Source organism: Pantherophis guttatus, chromosome 3 (genome assembly GCF_059756535.1).
Source record: "Pantherophis guttatus breed Tessera chromosome 3, ASM5975653v1, whole genome shotgun sequence".
Lineage (NCBI taxonomy): Eukaryota > Metazoa > Chordata > Lepidosauria > Squamata > Colubridae > Pantherophis > Pantherophis guttatus.
Window position 1 is genome coordinate 148,086,589 of NC_142065.1, and position 24,538 is coordinate 148,111,126.

Consider the following 24,538-nt stretch of genomic DNA (forward strand, 5'->3'; position numbering starts at 1 on the left):
ATCCAGACCCGTACAGCCTCCAGGCACTGGGACATCACTTCAAGGGCATCGTTGGGGTGGCCTGGGGTGGAGATGTACAGCTGGGTGTCATCAGCGTACTGGTGGTATCTCACCCCAAAGCCACGGATGATCTCACCCAGCGGCTTCACATAAATGTTGAACAGAAGGGGCGAGAGGACCGATCCCTGTGGCACTCCACAAATGAGAGGCCTCGAGGTCGACCTCTGCCCCCCTGCCAACACAAACTGCGACCGGTCGGAGAGAAAGGAGGAGAACCACCGCAACACGGTGCCTCCCACCCCCAACTCTTCCAGCCGGTGCAGCATGATACCATGGTCGATGGTATCAAAAGCCGCTGAGAGGTCTAACAGGACCAGAACAGAGGAACAACCCCTGTCCCGAGCCCTCCAGAGATCATCAACCAACGCGACCAATGCCGTTTCTGTGCTGTGCCCAGACCTGAAACCCGACTGGAACGGATCTAGATAAGATGTTTCCTCCAGGAATTGCGGAAACTGTCGTGCGACCACACTCTCAACAACCTTCGCCATAAAGCGAAGGTTGGAGACAGGACGATAGTTGGCCAATATTGCCGGATCCAGGGACGGCTTCTTGAGGAGAGGCCTCACCACCGCCTCTTTCAAGGCGGTGGGGAAGTAACCCTCACTCAACGAAGCGTTGATAACACCCTGGAGCCAGCCTCGTGTAACCTCCCGGGAAGCCAGTACCAACCAGGAGGGACACGGGTCCAGTAAACATGTGGCCGCACTAAGTCTCCCCAAAATCCTGTCCACATCATCAGGAGTCACAGCATCAAACTCCTCCCAGATAACATTCTCAAGACTATTCCTCGTCACCCTGCCCTGATCTACCCAGTCAGAGTCCAAATCCCCCCGGATCTGGGCGATTTTGTCATACAGGTATTGTCCGAAATCCTCCGCCCTGCCTTCTAAGGGATCCTCCCGCACTCCCGGATGGAGCAGGGCGCGGGTCACCCTAAACAGGGCGGCCGGACGATTCCCTGATGACGCAATAGAGGCGGAAAAGTAGTTAGACTTTGCCGTCTCTATCGCCACTAGGTAGGCCTTAATATGCGACCTTACCAGTGTTCGATCAGATTCAGCGAGACTGGCCCTCCAACCGCTCTCCAGGCATCTTTTCCGGCGCTTCATTTCCCTCAGCTCCTCAGTAAACCAAGGAGCCGCACGGGATCGGCATCGGGTCAGAGGCCGCAAAGGCACAACTCGGTCCAAGGCCCCACCAGCCGCCCGATCCCAGGCGGCTACCAGGTCCTCGGCCGAGTCATGTGCTAGATCCTCAGGAAATGGCCCAAGCTCCGTCTGGAACCTATCAGGATCCATCAGGCGCCTGGGGCGGATCCATCTAATTGGATCCGCCTCCCTGCGGCGAGGGGTCGCGGTTTGAAGATCTAGGCGAAGGAGTGAGTGGTCAGACCATGACAAGGGTTCCATGTCTATATCCCCTATAACAAGACCACTCAACCACTGGCCAGAGACAAAAATCAGATCCAGAGTGTGACCTCCCCTGTGAGTAGGGCCATGAACTAACTGGGTCAGGTCCATGGCCGTCATGGAAGCCATGAACTCCCGAGCCACCTCAGACGTTTCACCGACGGATAGCAAGTTGAAATCACCCATGACTAAAAGCCTGGGTGTATCTACTGCCACCGTGGCTATCACGTCGAGTAGCTCAGGTAGGGCTGTTGCCACGCGGCAGGGAGCCAGGTACGTAAGCAACAAGCCCATCTGAACCCCACGGCCCCACCTCACAAGGAGGGACTCACATCCGGCTATCTGAGGCACAGTGGTCTCCCTTTCTTTCTCACTGACTCCAGATCCTCTCTGCATCTGGGGAGGGTGAAAACAGCCTTCCCCATTCCCTTGGAGGCCCACCGGAGGCCCGAAATGGCCCCTTTCCCAACTTCTGGTTGGACAGGAAGTGACTCTTTTGCTGTCCCCAGCCTCTCTAGGAGTCTCTGGAGGCTGGAGACAGCAAAAAAGTCACTTCGTGTCCAACCGGAAGTTGGGAAACGGGCCGTTTCAGGCCTCTGGAGGGCCTCCGAGGGGAAGGTTGTTTTCACCCTCCCCAGATGCATAGAGAGGATCTGGAGCCAGGTGAGAAAGAAAAACGGGCCTACCGGGCCATCATGTGCCAGGAGCAGGGGGGAGGGGGGTCGCATGCACATGTGCGGGGCGCATAGAATTATGGGTGCGGGCATGCGCGTGCACGAACCTCCCCCGCCCACCACCTCCTGGCACGCGATGGCAAAAAGGTTAGCCATCACTGTCCTACGTCCTTGGGAATAACTCATATAAAGGCCAACACCAGCTAAAGAACTGGCAGCAGGGACATCACATTGTTGTGAACAGATAATAATAAAACACTTAAATATACATAGTTTTTGAGAGGCTGTTTCTGTCTTCTGACAAACACACTGTATAAGATAATTGGCTGATCAGAAAAGACATTGATTCCTTGAAAAAGCACACAAAGAACTTCAGCGACACACTCGCTTTAGAGCAACCTATAGTAGTATATGTTTTGGTTTCATTTTTCATCAGATTCACTACAACTGCTAGCATGTAATTTATTGCTTGCAAAGTGCAAGAGAGCCAAAATAGAGCCGAAACACCGAAGGCTACTTCAGAAGCTTAAACCATATCAGGTCAAAAAACAAATCCAGACAAGGAAGGGCTGGATTATTTCAGGGGGATTAAAAGGTCAAAGGCCTGACATAGAAAAAAGCAAGGCAAAATGACACACAAAACCCTGATTGCAAGACCACCGCCCTCCAGTACAAAAAATGCATTTACCTCTCTTGATGATACATCCCTCAGCAGACAGTGTCTTGTACTACATTGTGGCCCTCTTATACACTTGCAGACTATCAACTTTTTATTGTGATTTATTGGTTTTGGGGGTTGCTGCTCTGCTTCCTGATTTGGATTTCTGCCCTCAGCAGAAATGGTCATTAATGGTCCACCATACCTCAAAGTTTGCACTTTTAAAATTTACTTAATGATCAGCTTTGATTTGCAGATCTCTTCCTGAATGGCATTGTGTCTATTCTTGGACGGCACAATATTGCTTCCTTAGCAATCAAACTGTAAATCCCTTTAACTGAAAAGTTGAAGGCTTGGAATTCTTCCCAAATGGTTTCTTTTTTAACCCAACCCCAGTGCATTTTATATCCTGAAGGAGCCTCCTCCTCTGGTACTGATAGCATAATCCTATATATGCCTATTCAGATGTAAATCCATTAAATTCAATGGGAATTACTCCCAGGTGAGTAGAATATAGGAATGCAGTTTAATTTGCAACTTTATCTTCTTTGCAAGTGCTAATCAGTAGCGATAAGGAGATACTTTCATTAAGAGCTTGAATCTGAAATAATTTGCGATAGTATGGCTGATTTGAATGCTCACAAACAGGAGAGTTTGTATCTAAGTAAGAGCATGTCGTTATTTAGTATAAATGCTAATAATCCATCTGGCTCATTTCCTTAAAAAAAATCTATTTAGTACACAGCAAATCTAATGAGTCATTAAAGAGCGAAATTCAAAGGAAAATAATTAATCTTAATATGGCAATATCTTGTAAAATGCCTCAGAACAAAAAGCTCAACAGATGGTCTTATCCAAAAGTTCTTACCTATAACACTACACATCTTACCTCTGATATTGTATCTATGATAGCTTTCACCAGTGGTGAAATCCAAATTTTTTTACTACCGGTTCTGTGGGCATGGCTTGGTTGGTGTAGCTTGGTGGGTGTGGCAGGGGAAAGATACTGCAAAATCCCCATTCCCTCCCCCACTCCTGGGGGAAGGATACTGCAAAATCTCCATTCCCACCCTACTCTGGTATTTGCTGGTTCGCCGAACTACTCAAAATTTCCGCTACCGGTTGTCTGAGCTACTCAAAATTTCCGCTACCGGTTCTCCAGAACCTGTCAGAACCTGCTGGATTTCACCCCTGGCTTTCACCCCACATCCAGTGTCCATACAATCTGAGCATTTATAGCAGGGATATCTAACCTTGGAGACTTTAAGACTTGTGGACTTCAATTCCCAGAGTTCCTCAGCCAACTCTTAAAATTGCCAAGGTTTTGACATCCATGATTTACAGAGTGAAACAGCCTTTGCGAAGACATTTATTTACAAATGACCCTACATGCATGAAAGAGAACTCTTAGTTCTTATTCCTATGGAAGTTGCTAATTATGCTTTCGCTTTAGATGTTTATGTTGTGTGAAAGATACTGCAATATATCTGTCAGACGGAGAAGCCTAGTTTCAATAGAATTGTATTAAGCCTAGAATAAATGTGTTGGTATATTTCAGAGGCAGTGAAAGTCATGAGATAAAACGGCTATTACAAATCCTCTTACATTTTCACTGACCTATTGAAGATCAGGACTTTATTTTGTATCATGTTCAGATAGATTCACATACTCTACTAAACCATAGCATAGCAATGTGGGGACATTGATATTGTGGTTCTTAAACTATGGCTTATGGCTTAGTGTTATTTGTAAACTAGTGTTAAACTAAACTAACATATTTGAGTCATATTTTTTAAGTCAAATTCAAGTTTAATATACGGTAATCTATGAACCAAAATATATGATAACAGGGAACTGATAAATACTGTATTTTTCAGAGTATAAGACGCTCCAGGGTATAAGACGCACATTAGTTTTTGGGGAAGAAAACAAGAAAAAAAAATTCTGCCTCTGCCTACCAGCATCCATCGGTATTCATCTGGCTAACATCCTTGCAGCAAACAGCAAACAGCCTGGTCAGCTTCAGCACATTATTGCAGCCTGATTTAGCACGAACAGCTGATTGGCAGTTGGATTGGCCTTCAGGAATATTGCCAAACAGCTGTTCCAGGCTGTGGGGATCGCTAGAACCCATAGCCGCCTTGGTGCGTCATGTTTTTGGCCTCCTCGCATTGCATTTTTGGCCTTTGCACACTCCGTTTTAGACTCATTCCAGACTGGGGGGATCGCCACAGCACATTGCCACCGATCTCCACCTCTACATGCCATGTTTTTGGCCTCCTCACATCGCGTTTTCAGCCTCTGTGTGCCCTGTTTTTGGCCTCCACACATTGCATTTTCAGCCGGTTCCAGGTGGCAGGGATCGTCACTGATGCTGATCCCTGCTACCTGGAACCAGCCAAAAATGCAATGCATGGAGTCCAAAAACAGGGCGTGTGGAGGGCGAAAACGCGACATACGGAGGCGGTGATTGGCGGCAATGTGCTGTAGCGATCCCCACAGCCTGGAACGGGTCTAAAACGGGACATATGGAGGCTGAAAACATGATGCACAGCGGGTGGGAGCTGGTGGGTGGGTGGGAGGGCTTTGGCAACATTCGATGTATAAGATGCAGTGCAACTTTTAGGGGGGGAGAAGTGTGTCTTATACTCTGAAAAGTACGGTATGTGTATATTTTGGTGTAGCTTTTTCTGCTGGCTAAACTCCATTCCTCAGTACATAGGTCCTTGGAAGCAAGTTGGAGTTTTTGGATCTATCTTTATCTCTTAGCAAGTTGACAATCACTGATCTAGATGGAATTTTGTTCAAGCCTGGAACTTATGCAGCTTTTATCTAATCATCCATTTCCAATCTAAACGCACATCTCAGGGTAAAATTGGTGTAATGGTAAAGTGGAAAGAGGACAGAACCATGTATGATGCCCTCAACTCCATGAAGGAAAGGAAAGGTGCACCTATAATTAATAAATCAGTGAGAATTTCTGCACAATGACAGATACCTCTGGTATTGTTGGAAGGGAAAATAGATTATCTTGGAAGATCCCTAAAACAACCTGGCTCATTGTACTGTTGCTGTCTTAGTAGCACTTTGTATAAAATAGTTCTCCTAATCTTTCTAATAATAATGATAGTATCACCTCCTCCCTCTAGTCTAACACAAAGCTCAAGGGGGCTGTATAACCTTTTCCTCTTTTATTTTTAGAACACTCCTTTGAGATAGCCTAGACTGGAAGATTGTTGTGGTTCATACAACATGAAGCCATTAAGCCTAGTGTGGTTGGTTTGCTTTCAATTTGACGTATTTAGCATTATATGCAAACAACTAAGCCATTATGCTTTGTTCAACAGACTTGTTTTAAAAACTCCTGCCTTGGTACAACACAGTGTTACCACTGCTTAAAATCTCCTAATAGCTCAATGGAAATTTGAAAGAATGCCTCCAAAGCTCTATTCCTGGTTCTCTAAAAATGCTTGTGTCTTCAAGTTGTGTTGATGCCTTTGGCTCAATTATCTCACCTATTGTTTACTTTTATATAGAGAAAGCAGAAAGATTGAATTTTTGTTCCACTACTAAAAGCACTGCAAAAAAAAAAAAAAAGTTACTACTGACTACTACTAAATTCTAGCTTATATTTTACTCCATTCCAGGTTTTTTTTGTATCATAAAAATGTAGAGTGTAGCACCATCTTGTGGCTTGATTCTTCTACTAAAGCAATATCATTGCTAGGGGAGAATCAGTCTTCTCAAGCTAATAACCATGGCTTTAAAGCAGGGGTCTTCAAACTTGGCAGCTTTAAGACTTGTGGACTTCAACTACCTGAATTCTCCTATGTTCTCCCAGAACATTCTCCCAGAACTCCCAGAAGTCAGCTATGCTGGCTGGAGAATTCTGGGAGTTGAAGTCCACAAGTCTTAAAGCTGCCAAGTTTGAAGACCTCTGTTTTAAAGCAACTCATATCTGGGATCAGCTCTAGAAAAATGTGGAACCAGATATGGAGGGATTATTTATTTATTTTATTTATTTATTGGTTCGATTTATATGCCGCCCTTCTCCGGAGACTCAGGGCAGCTTACAATGCGTTAAGCAATAGCCTTCATACTTTTGTATATACCTGCTTAGTAGGGCTTTTGGCCCCCCTAAGCGGTGTTTTTTTTAATACAAAGTCAGCTTATTGCCCCCACAATCTGGGTCCTCATTTTACCTACCTCGGAAGGATGGAAGGCTGAGTCAACCTTGAGCCTGGTGAAATTTGAACTCGCAGTAATTGCAGGCAGCTGGCAGCTAAGTGCTACTTTAACAGCACTTTAGTCCACTGCACCACCAAGGCACCTTTTAGAATCTTATCTGCCCATTTAGGAGGAAAACAGGCCTCAGCATTCATTCCCAGATAAAGAGGTAGTTTTCCCCAATGTGATACTCATATTCCCAACACCCAGTGTAGACTACAGCTTCCCAGGTGACATTTCTCCTACCTAACAAGGCAATTGAATGCATTTCCTATGTTCTTTTCTTGAATCATACATTTTGAAGAACCTAGCAAAGGCTTGTCATCAAGGCAGGATCTGAAGAGGAAGAGCGCACATCTACCATCCTGTTGCTAAGTAAATCTAGATTTGGGATCCCAAGGGTGCTTATTCCATAAGGCAATTTAACTTTCTTTCAAGTCCAGTTGCTTTTGGAAAAAGCATTTTGGGAAAACTACGACTTGGATGATTGACATCTAGATTTGGAATATTTATTTATTTAGGGTTTACATTTATAGGATATAGACATTCAGTGAAATAGAACAGACTGTAAATAAGAACATCTTAAAAAAGACAAATCAGCAACAGCAGCAGTACAATGTAATCCAAATCACTCAGACCCAACTCAACACTAAGGGGGACAGGTTGGTCCGTTCTCAGAAGTTGTGTTTCAATGGAAGACAGCATGTGAGTCATCAAGATGTCATCTTGAAATCCACTATGGAAGAATGAAAAGGTGCCAATCAATATAATCTTCCATTGCAATGTGAAGGTTCAAAAGACCTCCCTGAAAAAGCCACGTGGGCTTATAGGCAGGCCAACACCACAGCATTTTTTTCATGACATATGACATTCCTTTCCCCAAATAGATCCAAACACAATTGCTGTTTGACAGATAAATAGGGTAGAATATTCTCTGTTTTCAGTATGGCCACTAGTCATCCATAAAGTTTTAAATGTAGAAAAAAAATAGGCATTTGAAAGCTTCCATTATATGAAGGACTATTATGATTACTACTGTAAAAATATAATATTATGTAGTATATAATACAGTATATTTCCTACTGTATTAGTTTGCATTTTCTCCCAAATTCATTATTTCATGCCCACTCACTATGCAGGTTCAGGAATTGTGGGTTGTTTACCGTTTCAGAGTTTTGTAGGAAAATACTCTTAAAAACTAACATATTTTTACAAAACCCTTCCCTTAGGATAGCTAGGAGCAAAATCTAGGCATTCATTCTTTGCTGATTTGATCTGATTCTGGCTGAACGGATTCCTCCTTCTTTCAGTAGTGTCACTTCTTTAATCACAACCCTAGATGGAGAGTTGCCCAGGTCCTCTCAAATTTTGCATTCCTTTAATATATGGCAACAAATCTGAAACAGGCAACAAAGCCGAAACTCGTTCTATTTGATAGCTCACTCAAACTCATTACCAAATGAATCTGATTAAGGCAGCGGACAGGAGCAAAGTAATAAAGAAAATTACTAGGACAATTTGGGGAATGTGTTATGTGCCATGTTAATGAATCCAACATCACTGTACAAGAGTAAAATCCTCAGAGATATTGGCTTCAGTCTGCATAATATGTTTAACCAAACAAACAAGTTGAAAGCCCTAGTTGCTGCATTTGTACAATTTGGATAGCATTGGCTTGTTCGTTTGTTTGTCTCTTAGCATGTTACCTGAATGCAGTCTGGTTGGTTGGTTAATTGTTCAGTGTTTTGAGCAAACCCAGAGAACATCACCAGGCTAAGCATCTTGTGTGGACATACGTAGCCAATCTTTCTGCTTTCACAGGACCTTCTTCACCAGAATGAGCAGCTTCCTCCAGCAATGATGGAGAAATTACAGGTGTTGACCTCTTATCTGCTAGACACCAATTCAGCAGCACTGGAAAGGTCAGTGATTTTATTTCCGAAACCAGGTGGGAAATGGGCAAATGAAACATCCCATCCCATTCTCCCCCCCGTGGGTGGAACTGCTCAAGAGCTCAATCATTTTCTCTTTTTCTCTCTCTCATCTGTGGTCCTAAAGGAATGCAGCTGGGTTTGGAGATATCATCCTGGAATGTATGTGTGGGAAGAAACATCCTCACTGGCAAGCAAACACAATATTATATCTGGATTTTTATTTTTTTTTTAAAAAAAGGTCGAGCAGATACATTCATAACAACATGTTTTATCAGTGCATTCATATGTCTTGGGGTTACAGCAGTGGGGAGTCCTTGAAAACGCACTTCCTTTTTTCTTCTTCTTTTATTATTACTTTTTCCAATGCAATTTGTATCTGGTGACCATTTAAGCATCACCAGAAGAGCATCAGTGGAAACTGGAACAAATATTTCACAAAAGCAATGCAGGCTAAATTACAGGTATGCATGGACATATGGATGTAATTCCGTAATCTAAATATAACTGTAATCTAGCTATCCACAGTCAGTTGGACTAAGACTGTTAGAGGTGAGCAGTTCAGTTCAGAACCTAAGTGATTGGTGTGGTGGTGGTTAACAGCACAATTCCTATTTTTCCTTAGTATAGTTCTGAACCTTTAAATTGGACTTGACTGGGACACCCCTCCAGACAGTAGAATAGGGGTGTCCAATCTTGGCATCATGGACTTTAACTCAGAGGTGAAATCCAGCAGGTTCTGACAGGTTCTAGAGAACTGGAAGCAAAATTTTGAGTAGTTCGGAGAGCTGGCAAATACCACCTCTGGCTGGCCCCAGAGTGGGGTGGGAATGGAGATTTTGCAATATCCTTCCCCTGCCATGCCCACCAAGCCACGCCCACAGAACCTGTTGTTAAAAAAATTGGATTTCACCATTGCTTTAACTCCTAGAATTCCCCAGTGCTGGTTGGGGAATTCTGGGAGTGGAATTCCACAAGTCTTAAGGTTGCCAAGCTTGGACATCCCTGCAGTAGATTGTCTTGTGTAAAATATGTCACATAACTCCCTTAGACCTCAAACCACTAGCTATTATACCATGGAACAGAACGGAACCTACTTCTTAATAAACATGTGCAAGGTCACATTGTTAGCCCCTCAGCATGCCTACCTGTAACTTAAATTTTAACAATGAATACATGAGATAAAAACTCTATTTTGTATTTTTCTCTGTCATACACTACAAAATACAAAACTGTGTTGGAAGCATCTACGCTGTTTGGTGGTGAAAGGATCAACTGATGATATCACCATTGCCCAGAGTTGGGGGCTCCTTTGGTACCTCTGTTAAGTTGCCCACTGAAGTGGTACCTACCCATCTATCTACTTGTGATCGCCTGCTTTCGAACTGCTGGGATGGCAGGAGCTGAAGCGAGTGACAGGAGCCCATCCAATTATGCAGCAGCACCTGGGTCTTGAATGCAAGCCTGCTAATGGACACACCAGTGTCCTAATCTTGTGAGCCACCATGGTCCAACTATTTGTAAATACAAAAAAACCCTTTCTATTGCGAAGTATTAAAGTGACAATAAAGCAATGTGTTCTGTATTCAAATGGGTGATTCTAGAACAGTGATGGCTAACCTTTTCCGGACCGAGTGCCCAAAGCGCGTGTGCATGCCTGAACCCCCAAAATGCAATGCACGCGCGGCCCTCTGCACATGTGCTCTGCCCCCACGCATTTGCCCTGCACATGCACACGTGCCCCCTGCATGTGCCCCACACTCAGCACATGCACGGCAGAGACCCGAAGACCAGCTGGCTGGCGGGAGGTGCGCACATGCGCAGCAGGACTGAACTGGGCAGATGGCTCGCGTGCCATCAGAGAGGGCGCTACGTTCCACTTCTGGCACGTGTGCCACAGGTTCGCCATCACAGTTCTAGAGAAAGTACAGCCAACTATCTCACTAGGCTTGCAACTTAAAGTCAGAGAAGAACAGTTACAGGTATGAAAGGAGAGTTTCAGTGTCGAACCTATTGAAATCCTATGTGCTCATGATGACACTGAATCCATAGCTCATGTATTATTGCAGTTTATAAGATTAGAAAGGATCACACTTCTCTATATTTCTAGGAAGGACCTAAGACACCTACTGTTCTTATTGACAGATAATGCCCAGAAAAAACAGGAAAATTGAAGAAATTGTGCCAAAATATACTTAAAGTGAGCGCTCTCTGTGTACTCTGCCTGTATGTTATGTGTGTATGTGTTTCTGTGTATATATACACACAAATTCTGTAAGTGTCATTTCTCTGGCTTTGTTTTTGTACTGATGAATGATCATAATCACTTAGTTACTAAATGCATTATTTAAAATGTGTCAGTCGACTTTTTACTCTAGTGAGCATTGAATAATTTACCATCTCAGTTAAATAGCAATGCCACAATAATGAAAAACTTCATACTTTGTCTGTGTGACCATACCGCTGCATCTGTAGGAGAAGATCCAGCAGATATAAAGAACTGAAAATTTTCCCCTTCTGCACAATCCATAGCTTGCCTTGCGTCAGCCCGAATCACAAGTTGGCCTGCTGCATTTTAGCCTAGTGCATATATTTAAGCCATGCCATAAATATGTAATTCCCATATAATTTTGCAAAACCAGAAAATTGGGTTGAATAAACCACGGGCAAGTATGTTGTGCAAAGAGAGTTATAATTACAAAATCACCTTTGATTTAGATGCTGGTTTGCCACTAAGTAAACTACTGTTTTATTAATATAGTTCAGTGACATTCCAGATTAGTTATAATTTGCTTTGCATTTTTCTGTACAACTATGAACTGCCTTGAATGTAATCATCTAGTAGAAAGGTAAGTGTAAATTAGAGAACTGAGCACTGAGGCTGTGATATTTAAGTGATTTATTGGATAAGTATCCACAAATATGCCTGGAATAAGAGATTTCCCCCCTCTTGCATCTTTTAAATTATAACTTCATCAACATTGGAAGAATGCAGTGGGAAGGGAGAGCGTGACATGGAAGCTCTCTGATGTGGATGAGTGCCCAGATTTGATGGGGAGCTTTACCCTGCCCCTTTCTAGCAGGTGACCCAACTCCTCCAATGTTGAAGCAAGGTTGTAATCCAAAATGCCAGACCTTCCAAAACTGTCAGTTCAAATCACTTCTCAAACAATGCCCATCATTGGAGTACTAGGCCTAACAATTCCAAACCCAGCTTTACAATGGCGTTTCCCAGTTAAAATCCATGCCTGTCTGTAGAGAGCAAATTGCAGTGCTAATTAACTGTTAATGCCTGCAGATGTTTGATGTTTAAGAATATATGTTTTGTGGTCTGCAACAAAGGATGAACAGGGGCTGCAGAGAGAGCTTCAAAGGTCCACTAATCCCTCACAGAGGTGGCTCCCAGGGACAAAAGGTGTGTGGAGCTTCAATGAAGGACTGAATGATGGAGATCCCTTATCTCTGACACCAGTTCTGAATGATTAGGCTTCTAATTATGGGACTGTAATGTCCTCTGGCTCAACAGGATGAAAGAACCAGAGAGATCAAACCTTCCTAGATAGGGTGGGAGCTTTTGAGTCCAGGTCCCAGAAAAACATAGAGAAATCTATAAGACAAAACAGAGATATTAAAAGACCTTCCAGAATCACAAAAGTCATCCTGCTCCAAACGTACATATGCAAATATAGACAATTTTACCTAATGAAGAAAGATTCTTGACCTCTTTTATAATATGGCTGTGGCTGTGACTGTGAACAATCATTTTCTTCCTATTTAAACTATTTATATATGTTGTGGGACTAAAAGTGGAGGGCTAGTTGCATGTTTCCTAATTTTTTTAAATGTAGTAGTAGGCTGTACACCTAATAGCGAAAACAAAATAATGGAATGTAATGAAAACGTGAATTTCTCCACTAAATATTCATGTTCCACCCCTCCCACCAAAAAGGTTCATGGCATTTTTAGGAGGGGTGAAAAGTATGAAGTGGTCTCTCTATCTTGAACAAAAGTTTGCTGGCCAAAGAAAGCTTTTTGTGATACAGTGAATACATTTTGGTTTACTGTTAATTGAGCTATTTCTCAAAGCACAAAAATAGTCAAGAAAAAAGGCTTCCCACAAAAAAAATCCAGATCTTTGGTGGGTAAGGTAGTTCTTTTAAAATAACAGATGCCCCAGGCTAGTAAGGACTGTATTTTTGTCACTTTGTCTGTTTATCTTTGCCTTTAACTATACTTGCTATTCAAGAAATAGCAGGTGAAACTGTTCACAACAGGGAAGTTACCTGATATCACGTGTTTAACTGCAACATGTCAAGTGTTGGAAATGTAACAGCTCTGATAACAGCAAAGAAGGATCTTTACTCCCAGTCATTAATTGGGTATTTCATTAAGCCACAGAGTCCAGGGGGACAAACCAAGTTAGCAATTTGATGATTATATGATCCACAAGTGCTTTCCCCCCCCATCCAGATTGGACAAATAAAATTTATTTGGGACACTTTCCCGACTGCCTGCCTAGGACCCAGCCTATATATTCTTCAAAACCCGTGAAGTCGGGTTTTTTATTACCCATTCCTTCCCTACTTTTAAGCGTTCATTAATAGACACATATTTTTTTAAAACTCCTCCAGATTTAAGAAAATTATGTTTTTCAATATTCTGAATCATATTCTTCATTTTAGTGTAAATGTCGGTTCACACAGTGATATCTGTATCAGTATGATGATTGCTGTATGATCATTCTTCCTAAAGAAGAATGCAAGGTTGGGTGGTTGAATGCCTATTAGCATACCCAAATACAGAGAGTTTATGGACAAGCTGGGATTTTAAAGGGCCCTTTGGAGAGGGTAATTGAAATCCCTTTCTTCCTTTCTGTTCCCCTCTGCCTTCTGCTGTTTTATGTCTTTTGTATTGTTCTCTATATAAAATGTTTTAACAATTTTAAACCATCCAGAGTTGCTGGGAATTGGTTGGAATACTGTTATTATTATGGTTGGTCACACAGTCAGTCTCATGTTTAGACTGGATTTAGCATATTTACCCACCTATCCGATCCTTTCCCAAGGACTTGGGATAGGCAGCTCTTGCTGTTTAATACCAACAGCACTTAGACTTATAAACTGCTTCACAGTGCTTTACAGCTTTCTAAGCAGTTTATACATGGTGGCTCAGTGGCTAAGACGCTGAGCTTGTAGATCGAAAGGTTGGCAGTTCAGTGGTTCGAATCCCTAATGCCGCATAACTGGGTGAGCTCCTGTTACTTGTCCCAGCTTCTGCCAACCTAGCAGTTCGAAAGCACGTAAAAAATGCAAGTAGAAAAATAGGGAACACCTTTGGTGGGAAGGTAACAGTTTTCCATGCGCCTTTGACATTTAGTCATGCTGGCCACATGACCACGGAAACGTCTTTGGACAGTGCTGGCTCTTTGGCTTTGAAACGGAGATGAGCACCGCCCCCTAGAGTCGGGAACGACTAGCACATATGTGCGAGGGGAACCTTTACCTTTACCTTTAAGCGGTTTTACAGAGTCGGCATATTGCCCCCAACAATCTGGGTCCTCATTTCAGTCCTGAGCCGGTCAGGATTGAACTGCTGGCAGTCAGCAGAGTTAGCCTGCAATGCTGCACTCTAACCCCTGTGCCACCATGGCTCTTAATATTAAAGGTATTGTTGCAGGATGTTATTATTAGCCTTTTCACAAGAACGCGAACGGCTGCCAGTTCTTTAGCTAGTGTCAGCCTTCCTATACATCAAGTTCTTCCCAAGAACCGAAGATGTCATAATGCATCAGCCTACTCTATCCATGGGCCTTTTTGCAATCAACTGATGAACATTTTGTCAAGGCGCAGATTTTTTTTTTTTAAAAAAAATGTGTGGGTGCTTAATAAAGGAAAGATATCATTAGGCCCGGGGTACTTGCAGGACCATCTTCTGCCATCCTCCCATCGTCCTGTGCGCTCTCACAGAGCGGGCCTCCTCAGGGTGCCGTCAGTCAGACAATGTCAGCTGGCGGCCCCCAGGGGGAAAGCGTTCTCTTGTGGGAGCGCCGACCCTCTGGAACGATTTGCCCACCGGGCTTAGGACAGCCCCCCGACCTCCTCTCCTTCCGCCCCGAACTGAAGACGTGGCTCTTTTATCAAATGGACTGACCCATTGACGGTTTTTTTTTTTTACATTGTAATCATTTTAATTAATTTTAATTGGATTTTAATTTATATTGAATGCATATTGTTGAATTTTTATCTTGTAAGCCGCCCTGAGTCCTTCTGGAGAAGGGCGGCATATAAATTGCAATAAAATAAATAAATAAATAAATTAGGCTCCTTATTGCTCAATTCTGCACCAGAAAGAATTCACTATACAAATTAGGGGGGGGGGAAGGGGACCTGCCGTGGTTCTGGCGAGCAGGGCGCCCCCTGTGGGCAAAGCGTCGAAGGTGCCCTTGGCTCTCGGGAGTCTTCTTTTCCTAAAAGTCCGCGCCGCGTATTTATTTTCCTGTGTAGCGCTGCCAGACGGCGTCTGCCTCTCTGAAGCTTGCAGCGGCTTCCTTTCCAGCCTGCCCTTATCTTCTCCTGCACGTTGACTCCGGGTGACTAATAACACAATAACATAACAAAGTCGGGTTTTGTTTACGCCGCTCTCCGGGGGTGCGTATAAAAGGAGCCGCCGAGAGTCCGACCGTAGCCAGAAGCGCTCGAGGAGCCTCGCTGGAAGAAAGCAGCGCCTGCCCACCTGCTCCACGAGCCCTCCTCTTTGCGCCCAGCCTGCCTCTCGCGGCTGCCTTAGCGGACTGCGGCCAGGGTCTTAGCTCGGTGGCTTTTGGAGGGGGGGATCGAGCGATCGGACGGTCGTGCTCGCCTGCAACTTGCCTCGGGACTAAAGCGGGTTTAATAAGGCATTATCTTCGCACTGCCCGCCCCTGGGTTAGCCGGAGGAACCGTCGGGATGGATTACACGCGGATGATCCTTCCCTTGCTTTTTGTGATCAACCAGGCAGCTCAACACGCCGGTAAGTTGAAAGGATCCTTTTGAATTTCTCAATTCTTCTGCAGATGGATTTAGCCCAGGTTGGGCTTTGGGCCGATAGACTGCATCCGTCCAAGGAAGACTGCGAAACTCGGATGCTCTGTGGTCCAAAGCGTTCTCCCCCCCAGCCAGGTCAGGCGCTTGCTTAGCCTCGCCAAAGGGCAACTCCAGGACTCCGGGGGACCGGTCCTCAAGGCGATTCATCCGAAATCGTTAACAGCTGGTCCTAGGTTCGATCCCGCAGGCGAAATGTGCTCTTGAGAGGTGGCGGGATCTGCGAATTTGGCTTACCTGGCTTGAGGCTTACCGGGGAGTAAGTTTTAGCAGTAGAATTCTTTTAAAGAAATACTTCCAAGGAGGGCGGTGGTAGGAACGGTTCTGCTTGCTGGATTCACTAGCTCTCTAGGCGATTAGCCAGAGGGATGATTCAAGAGTTGGACAGTTTAGAGATTCAGGCAACAAAATCTTGGGACCCTTGTGCGGGCGACTGAGAGCCGGTTGGACAATCCCTAAGTAGAATTAAAGGGACTTCACATTCACTAGCAAACCCAACACTCAAGAGCGCTGATGATGTTACCTAATCGGGTCATGAAACGTCTGAAAACAAGCAACCAAGCTCAGAGAGCACCCAAGGGCTCCAAACAATTAAGAGAGCGCCTCCTTTAAATCCATTGATTGAAAGAAGGCGAGGTAAATGGGTTTAAAACTGGCACCCTCAGCTTGCGATCCACCCCCCCCCAAACGCGCTAAACCAGAAACCAGCCGTGAACAAGCCACTACGGTTGCAATTCGTACGATACTCTCCTTATGTATTATGATATTTTCCTTATGCGCGCTGAGAGCTTATGCACCAAAGACAAATTCCTTGTGTGTCCAATCACACTCGGCCAATAAAGAATTCTATTCTATTCTATACGCCGCACTAAAACAATCGTAGGTTAACGCGATGGCATGGCTCGTACCTCTTGGAGGCAGAATGTGTTTTGCTTGGCTTGGGTTTAACCACTGTGATACGTAAAACCACGATTTAAAATTTATCGTGTCGTGCCAGGTAGAGGTTACTAACTCCCCTGCTTTCCCAGTTGAAGCAATTTCCCTCTTCGCCATCGAGCCGCGAGTTCGGATGGCCTTTCCTCAACCCCCGCATCATTCACAAGTGCTGGTTTGCCATTTGGGGAATTGCAATCCCGGTGGGTTTTGAGGGCGAACGTCTAAAATTTGGGCGATCCCATGAAAGCGCCCGGGCTTCAACAACTGGACTGGACAGGGTCCCAAAGGTGCATTTTTTTTCCCCCCAAGAGGCAACTGGGCTTTCTGGGTTTCCTTTGAAGATGTTTCGCTTCTCACCCAAGAAGCTTCTTCAGCTCTGACTGGATGGTGGGGAAGTCAAAACACATCCTTCCAACCTCATTCCCCCGCCATCCAGTCAGAACTGAAGAAGCTTCTTGGGTGAGAAGCGAAACGTCTTCAAAGGAAAACCAGAAAGTCCAGTTGCCTCTTGAAGAAAAAAAAATGCACTTTTGGGACAACCACGACCTGGATGACGGAGAATCTCCCTAGACAGGAAAGGGGTTTCCTCACCTCCCCCATCTCGTTTGCTTATGCTCGTAGAGTTAGTCAATCCACTTTCCTGAAAACTATTTGGGACTACATTTCCCATGAACCACGCCGCCTAGGGGCTCGGAAGCGCTGAATAGAATAGATTTCTAAGTTAACACCTGGGCGCCACGCTCGCCTTTGCAGCCAGAGCCCCCGTCAACCCCGTACAGCAGGGGTCTCCAACCTTGGCAACTTTTAAGCCTGGCGGACTTCAACTCCCAGAATTCCCCCGCCAGCAAAGCAGAGCAAGGCTGGCTGGGGAATTCTGGGAGTTGAAGTCCGCCAGGCTTAAAAGTTGCCAAGGTTGGAGACCCCTGCCGTAGAGACAGCTTGGTTGGCTTCGAGGGACGATCGGAACGGAAAAGGGCGTTTCGGTTTCAAACCGGCGGCCGCGGACTAGCCCGGTTTTTTTTTTTTAATTTCATTTCCCGGTCTGGTCTTTGCGTTTCTTAATGACGCGGGTCGCTCAGCGAGGAGCCACGTGCAGTTGTCAAAGCTGCGGCAACGGGAACTGCATCACAGGCTTCCCCAAGTCTCTGCTAGTCAGAGCCGGCTCTTCCCCCACCCCACGCCTCTTGCTTCCGACCTCTTCTGCCCTGGTCTCGCTCAGCGACGGTTTTTCCCCCCGCCTCCTCAGATGCAGCGGTCGGTGCCTGGGTGGAAGCCACCAAGCAGCCCGCGAGCGCCCCCTCGCCGCCGCGCAGGGTGAAGCGTTGCTCCTGTTATTCCATGATGGATAAAGAATGCGTCTATTTCTGCCACCTGGACATCATCTGGATTAACACTCCGGAGTAAGTACGGCCTCCTCCTTGGCCCTAAGCCATTAATGTAGTTTTTATCGCTCCGGGGCTGTGTTTAATTAAATCTAGGATTCCTCTGTTAAGGCGAGCTCAGCACATCCCTTCTTTTTATCTGGCCAAATTGCTATCTCAAGCAGGGGTCTCCAACCTTGACAACTTTTAAGACTTGTGGACTTCAACTCCTAGAATTCCTCAGCCAGCTTTGCTGGCTGAGGAATTCTGGGAGTTGAAGTCCACAAGTCTTAAAGTTGCCAAGGTTGGAGACCCTTGATCTAAAGTATCAGCCAGATCCGAAGCCCCACAAATGGGAAGTCTAATTGCATTTAAGATAATCTTGGGGAAACCGCTGTTAGTTGCTTGCTCCTAGCACTTCAAAGAAAATGTGTTCCAGATCCAAAATTTGTTCCAAATCCAGATATGTTGGATTATGAATCCCATCATACTGATTGTGGCGATGGGTGTTGTAGTTCAGTGAACTGGGGAGTACCAGGTTAGAATAAGCGTGTGTAAAAATAAGTGTGTTAGGGTAACAAGTTCACATCATGGAACTGTTTTCCTGGCAACGTAAGTACAGAGAGTCCTTGATTTACGACCACAATTGAGCCCGAAATTTCTGTTGCTAAGTAAGATGTTTGTTAAGGGAGTTTTGCCCCATTTTATGACCTATCCTGCCACAGTTTTTAAGTGAATCACTGCAGTGGTTAAATTCTCAACATGGCGGTTAAGTGAAGCTGGCTTCCCCATTGACTTTGCTTGCCAAAAGCTTGCAAAAGGGGATCACATGACCCCAAAATATTGCAACCGTCATAAATATGAGTCAGTTGCCAAGTGTCTGAATTTGGATCATGTGACCATGGGGATGCTGCAGTGGTCATAAGAGTGAAAAACGGTCATACGTCAACTTTTTTTCAGTGCCGTTGTAACTTTGAACAGTCACTAAATGAACTGTTGTAAGTCGAGGACTACCTGTATTAACATAATTCTTATAGTTTGGTCTCTACATCTAATACAGTTGCATTCTGCTCGCTTCTAAGCAGTTTGTACATTTGCAATCTGGACCTTCGTAGCTATGAATTTAAGGGTGCCACATTGCACCCTTAATTTGATAGCACAGCACTGTTCAAACAAGCTCAGCTATTTGCTCTCATGCATGAAATCTGATTTTAATTGGTTCATTTTGTAATATTAAACTGAAATTAGCTTGGTACACCATGAGCAAAGTTTGCAAAGACAAAACCTGGCCACAGCGTTCTCCTATGGGACTCTACTGCATTAGCAGCATGTCAGGCAGAACTGCAGTTAATCAAATTAGCAAAGGCAAGGCAAAGACAGGTCGCTATCAGACAAATCGTGTTGTGTAATCCTTGATAAGCGTGCTGAAATGTATTTGAACGCCGCCATCTGCTGCTAGCGCATACCAATCCTGCTTTAATTATTTGGCTTAAAGGAGGTCTACCCACAGTGTGTGAGGGAGCTTGAGGGGGCTTCTTCGGTAAGAGGATATTAACGGTGCAAAATTATTAGACGTTCGAACTGAGATAGGCCTCAAGGTAACTGTGCGTATGGAGCTTGGTAAAACCAGGTGTTTCATACCAAACTGTAATTCCAATCAGATTCTGCCAGCAGTGAGGGATGATGGGAGTTGTAGTCTAGGAATAATTGGGAGACCACATGTTACTCATTCAATATTTTTTTTTCATTACAGGCGGATTGTGCCCTATGGGCTTGGAAGCCTTTCTCGAACCAGAAGATCCCTAAAAGATTTACCGCTTGAGACACTTCAGCCATCTCACAGCAGATGCCACTGTGCTAGCCTGAAAGACAAGAAGTGTATGAACTTTTGTCAGCCAGGAACAGAGCACAGGTAAATTTTCTTTTGCTTTCTTCTATCTAGCCTATAATGAATGGATTATAAATTGGATCCCCATATATCTACTTCATCTCTAAATATCTGAGTTACCATAGCCTAACATTTGTGGTGATATCAATTAAGTGACCAAAGGCTTTGAAGCATCTAAAGCAGGGGTCAGTAACCTGCGGCTCTGGAGCCACATGTGGCTCTTTCACCCCTCTGCTGTGGCTCCCTGTCACTCAAAATATGCGCCGCCAATGTGTGACACCCGCAAGCATGCTATTTACTGAACTTTTCAACCCCTGGTAGGCCAACCATGGATAAATCCGAGAAAAGAAAAGTTTCAGAAGAAAACAGAATGTTTAATTCAACTACATATGCTAGCTTTGTGGCCACTCAAGAAATAGTCAGGCACGGGAAGGGTTTTGTGGCTCCCGGTGTTTTTTTTTTCCTGTAGGAAACAGGTCCAAATGGCTCTTTGAGTGTTTAAAGATTGCAGACCCCTGATCTAAAGAAACAGGGTGTCATTAAAGTTTATCATGTTCAACTAGCATTAGGGTGCTAGTCTGTATTTAGACATGATACCATATGGAGGATTTTGAGCAGGGACTGGCAACCGATATCCTCTTTTGGACTTCAAATATCATCATTCCCAGTCAGTACGATTAATGATAGGGTCTATCAGAGTGCAGCTCCCAACATTTGAAAGACATGGGATGGTTCTCTCTGATCTTGGATATTTTCTTCAATAAATCCAGGGGTTTGGCTGACTGAGGAATTCTGGGAGTTGAAGTCCATAAGTCTTAACGTTGCCAAGTTTGGAGACCCACAAACTAAATCAATGCGATTAAGGTGTTAAAAATGAACCAGCCGTGGGAGCTCATTTTGTGGCTTTGAGTTAGTTACCCTCTCAATTTATTCTACTCGGTAGAGTTATTTTGAGGAAACGGGGGAAAAGATAGTGATATGAGATCCTGGAGAACACCAGGATATTCATTTATTAGATTTATATCCTTCCTTTCCTCAAAACCTGAAATTGGCACATGTACAATCCTTCCTTCAAACTTATTCCTCTATAACTTTATGGGACAGGTTGGGCTGAGCAGGATGAAAGGCCCAGAGTCACCCACTAAACTTCTGTGGCCTTGGTAGAGTCAAACCGGGTAGAATCCTAACTCTTGCTTCACAATCCCTACACCATATAGGGTGTCTAAATCTGACCAGTTAAATGAATGAATGAACGTTGTAAAGATAAAGTCATTGAGGAAGAATAAGGTTAAGCTTTAATAAACGTGCTACAGTATGTGCAAGAAATGTGAATGTTTCTCACAGCTGCACCTTTTTTTTAAATTGATATGAACAGATCTCAGTCCACTACAGAGAAGGAATGGAAACATTTGTTTAAAGGGAGAGATTGCAAAGGACTTGGACTCAAGTGTACATTTCATCAACTGGCTGAAAGCAAGAAAATGAAGAGGTAAAATTGTCCTTTCCACTTCTGTAAATGTACTGCATTCCACAACAGAATACATAAAATCTCAAGTGAAAGTTTTTTCTTTTTTTCCCCCAATGGAAGCTATGCCGACTCTGCATTTTCTTAACTGGTTTATGCAGCTGATTTCAGTTCTTGGAAATGGACATTTTATAGCTGCGTAATTTCCCTTTGATTGACTTGGCAGAGGGCTTGTCCCCAATGTGAAGCATTTTTAGTTAAGATATCAATGTACTGTTCTCCATATACAATGAAACTCAATTTACCAGATCTTGAGCCAAGAACCTCTGCAGGGAACTGACCAATTTTCTGCACCAATTAAAGTCATCTGCATAAAAATGTGAATGGCACAATTCATATTGTTATGCAAATCACCCAAGGAGATGGCCTTCATTTAATGAATGTTTGTTAATAACCATCTGCCCCCTTTTAGCTATTCCATTATAATGGGGTTTTGTTACTTATAGATGATAATGTCATACTTCCCAGAGGCTTCTTTTTAATTTTGCATGTGGACATTGTGGTTGCATATGGTGTGAATGGTTTCATTCGTACCTCCTTTCTGCTATAGCTTTAACAGAAGTCAACTATAAAGGTGTTTAGCAAGTAGATACTTTTAGTATCTCCCTTTTCTTGGTAGATTAAATTGATTAATCGATATATGCCATCTAATTGGTGTCAACTCTTAGTCATTCCATAAATAGATTTTTTTCTGAATGACCTGTCCCCAGCCTCTTTAACTCTTCCAACAAGGCACTTGTTGCTCTGAGTCCATCCAGTTGTCAAATATTATATTAATATTTTATTTACGTCCTAAACTTCTTTCCAAAATGAGGTAAATTTGAATGCTGCAAGAGTATGTGAATTTATATTATATGCCTTGCATAACATCTCCAACAGTAGTATGAAAAATAATATTATACCTTTGGGTGTATATAACTCTGGGTTATAGAGATTAAAGAATTTGTATTTCCAAAAAAATGATAATTAATTAAATGCTCATGTGACTAAGAAAATTAGCATATGTGACATCTGTAGCTATACAGACACCAACATATTTGATCATTTAAATTGATGAGTTCTCTTCTATTTCTGCAGGTTGGATACTCTTCGAAACAGCATCAAAGCTTCTTCCAGTATTGCCAAACTGGTAAGCAAGCTGCACAAACGAAAGCAGCTGAAGCATAACCGGACATACGAAAAACAGAACATCTGGCAAAGTCTGAAAATGACATCGTAGTGGAAAGATCACCAAACCTAATCCTCAAGTCAGCAAGACTTTCTGACAAAGCTTTGCTGAGGCTTTGTTTTGGCTTCTCAACATTCCACTTCAGGAAAAGATCAAGGAAAGTCGATCTAAATATTAACTCTCTAAAGTAAAGGAGAGCCCACATAGATATTCCATTCAGACTGATGACAAAACAGATAAAGACTGGCATCTTATTGGAATTCAGTGGGTCAAAGAAAATCTTCTCAATCAATTCCTTTAAAGACTGTCAAACGAAGAATGGACATGTTTGGGTCCCAGCTCCAAAAAGAGAGTAACATTTAAAGCATCAGCTCCTTTGATTTGTCAGGGTTCAGCCACAGTATAACCCAAAGCCAGATCAAAAATGGAAAGACCAAGATTTGAAAGAGAAGATGCCTTAGCTCCAACCCTGATTAAAGACCAAATAACTCTGCTATTTTGATTGAGGCACATATTCTAAATTACAGGTCTACCTCATATGCTCTGAATTGCACTCTTGCCAAACTAACATTACAACTATTTTGTGAGTTTTGAGTGTTGGCTTCAACCTTTTTTACCTTTAATCATGATTGCCTATAGTTTGGTTAATTTAGTTTTAGATTTTCAGGATTGCAGATTATGTTTGTCTACAATCTGGTGGTAAGGGAATGAAATAAATTGCCTTCATCCCAAATATATAATGTCATTTGAGAAAATAGATCTCACTATTTTTCAGGGGATCATATTTTTAAAAGAGTGTTAGAGTTAGAATTGGAGTGATAAAGGATTGTTAATACATGAAGTTCAGTATATATGAAAACAACAAAATTTAGTGCCATTGAGTGAAACATGAATTGGATGACCCAAGTTGTACTAAGAGGTTGTGCTGTCTAGTTTTCTCTATAAATAAAATTTGAAGACAAAGCTAGTTTAAAACTAAGATCAAAGGCTTATCCGGAGCAAACATGAATAGCAATGGATTTATCTATATGATAAATTTTCTGTATACTATTTCTGGATCATATTTTGTATGATGTGCTCTTTACCATTATATATTATATTTATATTCAGGCGGGTGTAAATTATATTTACTATGTTGAACTTATATTGAAACAGGCCATATTGGTCTATATGTTTATATGTTTTAATAAATTTCTGTATGAAATTGGAAAATTCTTTATGCCTGTTAAGGTAAATATACTAGAAATAAATATTTTGAACTATTCAGTCTCTTTTATAGTCTATCGAATTTCTTTTTAATACTCTTAACATTGCTTGTTCACTTTCATCAAGCTAGTATTTTCCATTGCTACAAGATTTCATGCTCATATATGGACCACATATCGTATTCTTCTTGCAAGTACCCAATTTGAATTGAGTCTTAGGAAACAAAATGTTTTATTCCATTCTTGGATCATCTAAATTGCATTACCTAATGTTCCTTGTAAGTACTTCAGACAAGAATGGGTACCATATATCAGACATTAAACAATGGTATAACAGACTTGGAATTAACTTTAATATACAACCTCATAAAACAAATACATATCACTTGGGTTAATGATTGGTGGAAATATCA

At 43.1% G+C, this 24,538-nt stretch overlaps 1 protein-coding gene across 1 annotated transcript; it reads left to right on the forward strand.

The window, feature by feature from the left end:
- The first annotated feature begins 15,394 nt into the window (after positions 1–15,394).
- Positions 15,395–24,187, forward strand: EDN1 (endothelin 1). Its single transcript, XM_034429150.3, has 5 exons — positions 15,395–15,971; positions 18,225–18,378; positions 20,093–20,251; positions 21,603–21,716; positions 22,830–24,187. The coding sequence occupies exons 1-5, from the start codon at positions 15,908–15,910 to the stop codon at positions 22,969–22,971; spliced, it is 633 nt and encodes a 210-aa protein (XP_034285041.2). The 5' UTR covers positions 15,395–15,907; the 3' UTR covers positions 22,972–24,187.
- The last annotated feature ends 351 nt before the right edge of the window (positions 24,188–24,538 follow it).